The sequence below is a fragment of the Triticum aestivum genome, chromosome 7D (assembly GCF_018294505.1).
Source record: "Triticum aestivum cultivar Chinese Spring chromosome 7D, IWGSC CS RefSeq v2.1, whole genome shotgun sequence".
Lineage (NCBI taxonomy): Eukaryota > Viridiplantae > Streptophyta > Magnoliopsida > Poales > Poaceae > Triticum > Triticum aestivum.
In genome coordinates this window covers 529031595-529038242 of record NC_057814.1, presented here as the reverse complement: position 1 = coordinate 529038242, position 6648 = coordinate 529031595, and the positions used below count along the sequence as shown (strand labels likewise).

Here is a 6648-nt window from a genome sequence, read left to right as displayed (position 1 = left end):
TATGTATTCCAAACAAGAGATACCCATGGCAGATCCATCTTGTTCAAAAACTTATGCATATCCTTGAGCAACAGAGCAATATTCTGGACCCCAAGTTCAAAATCCCTACCCCCCCCCCCTTGCTTTTAGGCCTACAGATCAGGTCCCATGCTGCTAAAGATGGAGAGGGCTCATCTCTATGCTTTCTCCATAGACAATGTCTCTGGATTCTCTCTAGTTGTTAAAATTCTAGGGGGGGCTAACAAACTGCCAAGATAGAATATGGGCATAGAGGACAAACCAGAGTTTAGAAACTGCAATCTTTCACCCTGATTGAGGAAGGAGGAACTTGCTGTCATTCTTCTTTCCAAGCAATCCACCAATGGCATGAAGTCAATCATCTTTGGCCTAGTTACTAGCATTTTTTATGCAATCGTCATGATTTACCTGCCATTTTATTGTTAAGCACTTATTTGCTAAGAATTTAATGACTTACCAAACATAATATGTTTTTATTATGGTAAGTTAATAAAACATGAGACAATTGATTCTATTTTATGGATGATGGATAGGAGAAAAATCAGAGATGGGAGGAAAACATCAAAGAGGAGAAGGAAAGAGTGGGACGTATATAAGGAAAGTTGAACGAAAAAGAGGTGAAATGAGAACCTTACGTTCTTTTTAAGTAAGTAGAGAAGATAGATATTTTATTGTTAAGTACTTATTTGCTAAGAATTTAATGGCTTACCAAACATAATATGTTTTTTCTTATGGTAAGTTAATAAAACATGAGACGATTGATTCTATTTTTAGGGAGAACTGATAGGATAAAAATCACAGATGGGAGGGAAAAAATCAAAGAGGAGAAGAAAAGAGTGAGATGTATATATAAAAAGTTGGATGAAAAAGAGGTGAAATGGAAATCTTATGTTCTTTTGAAGTAGTTGAGATATACCAATATAAAAGACCCAAAAGGACGTATCAAATCAATCTTGACCATCAAACCAGTTCAATCAACGACCTAGATTGCCCCAATGGTGAGCGTTTGACGTATTCAACACCCAATTCATATTATACCAAGTATCAACATGAGCGCTAGTCATACAATTAATGTGTATATAATATCCTACCTAATATATGCGCGCAATTAATATCCTGTCTAATTTCAAAGCAATCACGATTTCATGAATATTTGCTGATGTAAGTATTAAAAGTGTATTATTATTATTATTATTATGGTAAAGAAGAATGAAACATTTTTTTTTGAATATCAGTATAGACACAAGCGCTCATATACACGCGCATACACTCACCTCTATGAACGCACACATGCACATCCTACCTCTATGAGCATCTTGAGAGACTGAGCTGGCATATCATCTTGAGATTTACGAAGTCATCGTAGGCTCCTCGTCGTCGATGTGAATGTCTCCTCCGACTGAACTCATCGCCGGAAATCCTAAAATAAATTCAGGAATAATGCGAGCACCAAGACTTGTACCCTGATGAGCTGGAGATACCACTACCTCTAATCATCCAACCACATGTTGGTTCACAAAGAATGAAATGTTTTTTAACATCAACACAAGCGCTCATATATACGCGCATACACTTACCTCTATGAATGCACACATGCACACCCTATCCTTTTGAGCACCACTGAGAGACTGAGCCGGTATATCATCTTGAGATTTTACGAAGTCATCATAGACGCCTCGTAGTCGACGCAAACGTCTCCTCACATTGAACGCGTATCGCCGAAAATCCTGAAGCGAGCATTAGGACTTGAACCCTGGTGGGCTGGGGATACCACTGTCCACCTAACCATCCAACCACAGGTTGGTTCGTTAATAATGATATGTTGTTGTCCAACAAAATTTGTTTCGCGAACCAACGTGTGGTTGGACAATTAGGAGAACAATAATATCCTCTGTCCAACAGAGTTCAAGTCTCAGACTTGAGAGTGGTGCTTGCATTTTCATGGATTTATTCTAAACCTTCCGGTGATTTGCGTTAGGTGGGAGGCGACGTTTCCGATAATTAGGTGCTCATACGAGTAAGATTTCCATGCGTGTTTTGATAAGGATGAATGTACTCCCACTATTCCTAAATATAAGTCTTTTTTAGAGATTTAAAATTGGTTACCACATACAGATGTATATAGACATATTTTAGAGTATAGATTCACTCATTTTGCTACGTATATATGTATGTACGAGAAAAACAAAATTTGTTGCCCACCCACCCACGCACCCACCAGTGAATGTCCAGCGATTGAAACGCGTCGTCTCGTCAGTTTCCAGAAACGGCATACAGTCATAGTCTTTTCCATCTCTCCCCAAAAACCCGAGTTCCCTCCTCGCCCTCGCCGCCTCCTCCCTCCTCTCTGCCACCCGCTGATCATAAAAGCAAAAGCCAGAGCGCAGCAGAGACCACGACGCGCAGCGCAGCAAGGAGAGGAGGCGGGGCGCGAGATCGGGCTCATCGCCGTCAAACCCAGGCTACTCCGTCGACGACACCCCCAGCGCCTCGGAGGCAGGTCGAGGTGCTGCGCGGCGCGGCGGCGGCCTGCTGCGAACCCGTCCTTGTTCTCGCGCCGGAGGGGACAAAAATGGTAAGTAATTGAAATTCCTCACGATCTTCTGTTCTGGAATGAAGCCGGCGAGAGGGAAATAAGCAGTGGGCTGTGACCCGCGATGCTGTTCAGGGCTTTCTGCCGAGGAAGAATCCCCCTTTCTCCGCTTTAGGTTTTGTCTGATTTTGGGAGTTGGGTAGCGTCATGTTGGATTTCGAAAGGCGTTGAAGCCGATTCGAAGGAATTGCTAAAACTTTGAGGGGGGGCGCTATGATTTTGTCGGAATTTAGTATCGGGAAAAAAGAGTCGCTGCTCGCCATTGGTCTCAGAGGGGGTAAGATCATCACGCAGTCTTATGTTTATACCATATCACTGATCTTTGAAAAAGTAAATATTACTCCAATTGTCCTGTGGGATAGTACCGAAATAGTTAACCTTTTACTTGCACCGAACTATATTTCGTATGGTTCATTCGAATCCTTCAGGATTGTAAGCATCGAATTTTAGTCTGTTTGTGACGAACAACTGTCTAATCTAGTTACAGTTACATGTTTCTGGAGTGTACCATGGTGAAAATGGCCAATTGTTGACTGCCCTGTCGAAGTTGTTGTTAATTCATTGCATGGGTGCCCAGAGATTTGTTGCCCTGAACTTGTAATTTGTAAACAAGCTCATGCCTCCAGTCTGTTGGTAAATATACTATGAGCCATTGACCACGCCTCTCTGTGCTCTTCTTGAAGAGTTATACAGACAAACTGTTCTTTATCGGAAAAAAATACAGAACAAACTGTTTCACCCAGTGACACTAGTTTAACAGTGTTTAGTTGGATCACAGTCTTCTCTGTTCACATGTGGTAAATTCATCAATAGCAGTACATTATGTGCTGTCATTAACAGGAAGCAGATGAAATCTCATCATTGGTGAAAAGTTGCACTCATGTTTTGGGAATTTGACATTTTAATTTTTGCACTACCTAAGTATCTCCCATTGCTTTTCTTCAGGTTTTTTCCGCACAAGGTCCTCAGACAAGTAATCATGGAAAAGAAAGGCATGGCAAAACCATTGATGAGGAAGGCAGCAGAATGAGCTGCAATTACTGCGGTGAGGTGGTTTGTAGTTACAGCCGTCTAGAGGAACATTTAGCAGGCTTCAGGGGCAATGTTCGTCCATGCAACCTAGTACCGGACAGTGTCAGGACAAGCTTAAGGAGTTCACTTGTGGATCGCAAGAAAGATCAGATGCTCGGAAAGACGAAGAGACTGAAGCAAGAACATGATGAGGTTCCTCACACAAACCCAGCCCTTCAATCTCCTCAAGTCCAGCAACCACAGCTACAACCAACTGTGTCCAATAACAACCGCTGCTTTGTTCATTATCAACCGGATCTGACGCAGGCCAAGGAAATCACATATAGTTCTTGTCAACCGAAACCCAAGGTTGAGACAAGTGATTACTTCGATTCTCAGTTGGCAAAGTCAATAGGCAAGTTCTTCTCCGAAGCTGCACCTGAGCCTGGTGTTCTCCATTCATCATCTTTGAAGGAGATGGTTGTGTTTTCCCATGGGCCTGGGCCTGTAATGCCTACGTACGAAGCTGTTCTGCAGGAGCAACTAAGAGAAACTGAGAACCGCGCAAAGGAACTCAAGCAAGAGTGGCAAACAAGTGGCTGCACTGTAATTGTGCATAGTTGGAAGAGCAAGTGTACCAAAAGCTTCGTAAGTGTCCTGGTGCACTGCAGCAAAGGTACGCTGTTCCTGAGATCCATTGACGTCTCTGAAATCACTGAGGACTTTGATGAGCTAGAATCAATGCTTTCTCGCGTGGTTGAAGATGTTGGTGCTCATAACATTGTTCAGATTGTCATGAATGACGTGTCACCCCATATGCAGATGGCACGGCAGTATGTGCTAAATAAATATGATTGTTTTTTCTTCACACTATGTGCTGACCATTGCATCAACCTTCTGCTTGAGAAAATAGCAGCGCTCGAGCATGTCAGTGAAGTCCAAATGAAGGCAAGGGAAATTACAAGGTTTTTATATGACCATGCACTGCCAATGAAACTGAAAGGAAGGTATGTTCAGGAGGAGATTTTGAGCAGTTCTTATTTAAAATTTGTGGCAATGTTCATCACATTAGAGAGGTTAGTTTCTGCAAGAGTAGATCTGGTGCAGATGTTAAACTCGCCTAAATGGATTTCCTCTGGTTGGGCTTGTCTTGATTTGTTCAAGCGTATCCAGAGCATAGTAAAGACAGACGATGAATTTTGGCATGCTGCTGCAAAAGTCATCAAGGTTACACACCCACTTGTCAGTGTGTTGTATAAACTGGAATATGATATCTGTCCGATGGGTATCTTGTATGAAGCCATGGATAGAGCAAAAGAAGAGATATCTCTCAATATCGGAGATGAAAGTGACTTTTATTGGTGTATGATTGATCGGATATGGGATGATTACTTGCATAGTCCTCTCCATGCTGCTGGTCAGATGCTAAACCCAAGGATCTTTTACACAGCTGGATTCAAGCCTGATACTGAGATCAGCAGCGGCATCGCGGCCTGTACAATCCAACTGGGCAAGGCTCATTACAATGCCAGAAAAGCATCTGCACAATTGAAAGTGTATGAGAAGAAGTTGGGCTATTTTGACACAGATCCAGCAATGCAGCAAATCATGGAATTACCACAAGGTAAGCTACACCCTAACCTCTTGCAAAATGCCCACTCCCTAACAAGCCACCGACAGTAGTGCCTTTGTGTGTCATATGTACTTGTATTCAATCTTTAGAGCGAGCTGGAATAGTGTCACGAGGCCCTCCAAGTAATCTGATATGGGCATTTCTGCACTGTAACATACAGTGCGCCAAACATATTTAGTTAGTATGTGAACATGGCACAAACATATCATGTCACAATGCACTTGTATTCAAACTCAGCATGTGTAGAATGTTCGACTTCTCTGCATTAGACTAACTTATCAACATGGTTGTTTAAATAATAGTAGCATGGAAGTTAAAAGGTTAACAGATGAATGTGTGGAACGATTACCTCTCTGCAATAGCCTAGCTTCTCAACTGCATTTCTATAGCATAGGAGTATGTTGCAAGTTGCAAACTGGGGTCTATGGTCTGCTTAAACTGTACAGGAGCCTTCTTTTCTTCTGTTTTCACTTCAACTTTCAAACCCAAGCTTACCCCCACTGAGATCATCACCATTTCATTCATCAGTTCACAACATACTACATGAATTTCTATCTTCTTACCACGTTTCTCACCCCATTGCAGTTCAATGGTGGTCGACGCACGGGGCTCGCGTGCCCGACCTGCAGACCCTGGCGAGGCGCGTCCTGAGCCAGACGTGCTTCGGCGCCACCAGGTACAACATCGACTGTAGCCTGTCTGAGAAGCTGCACGCCGAGTGGGACGAGATGACGCTGCTCGAGCAGGAGAGGTTCCAGCAGAAGGAGTACGTCCACTACAACAGCGTCCTCGCGCGCGCCTCCCCGCTCCTGCACGGCTCCTCCTTGAAGCAGCACAACAGGGTCACCTTGGTGCTGCACGACTGGATCAGGCCGCAGAAACAAGCCGCTGGGCCGCCACTGACTGAGTGACGGCCTTGAGTTGTGCCTGGAGCGATGCTTTCGCCTCTCCTCCGTTCTGTTATGTGTATGTGTGTGTATGCTGCTGTAATGGTGTGCAGCAGTAATCTGTCGGATGCTCACTAGTGGCATTCCCTTTGGTACTGTCGTGGTCTGCTGAATCTCCATGGTTTTTTATTTCTTGAACTCCTGCTGGAACCAAGTTTGTTATGCTGTTGAAACCCTGCTGAATTTCCAAGTCATTGTCTGTATGTGTGGAGAAACCCTGATGAATTTCCAAGTTATTATAACTATGTTTGGAAAACATAATGTCGCTCCGTTAGTAAGCTGTGCGGGTGTGCAGTGAGCCCACCTAGGTTCAAGTCTCGGAGTCAAGTTGTTTCTTCTATAAAAATATGTCACCAAGGTGAGTAGTATATTCTACTGTAAATTAGTTTTATTTTCAGGCAGTGGATTAGCCTTTTTCTTCAGCGTAATGTGGATGAGAAAATTTC

At 43.3% G+C, this 6648-nt stretch overlaps 1 protein-coding gene across 2 annotated transcripts in view; it reads left to right on the top strand.

Moving 5' to 3' along the window:
• LOC123166508 (uncharacterized) overlaps positions 1-6436 on the top strand; it is a 10392-nt gene extending 3956 nt beyond the window's left edge. Inside the window, exons 1-3 of one of the 2 annotated variants that reach the window (XM_044584316.1) lie at positions 2239-2593; positions 3557-5246; positions 5841-6435. In XM_044584316.1, coding sequence (XP_044440251.1) covers positions 2591-2593; positions 3557-5246; positions 5841-6166 — 2019 coding nt within the window. In that variant the 5' untranslated portion in view covers positions 2239-2590 and the 3' untranslated portion in view covers positions 6167-6435. Of the gene's footprint in view, positions 1-2238; positions 2594-3556; positions 5247-5840 lie in introns of those variants that run through there. The other variant, XM_044584317.1, reaches the window with a different exon arrangement.
• The last annotated feature ends 212 nt before the right edge of the window (positions 6437-6648 follow it).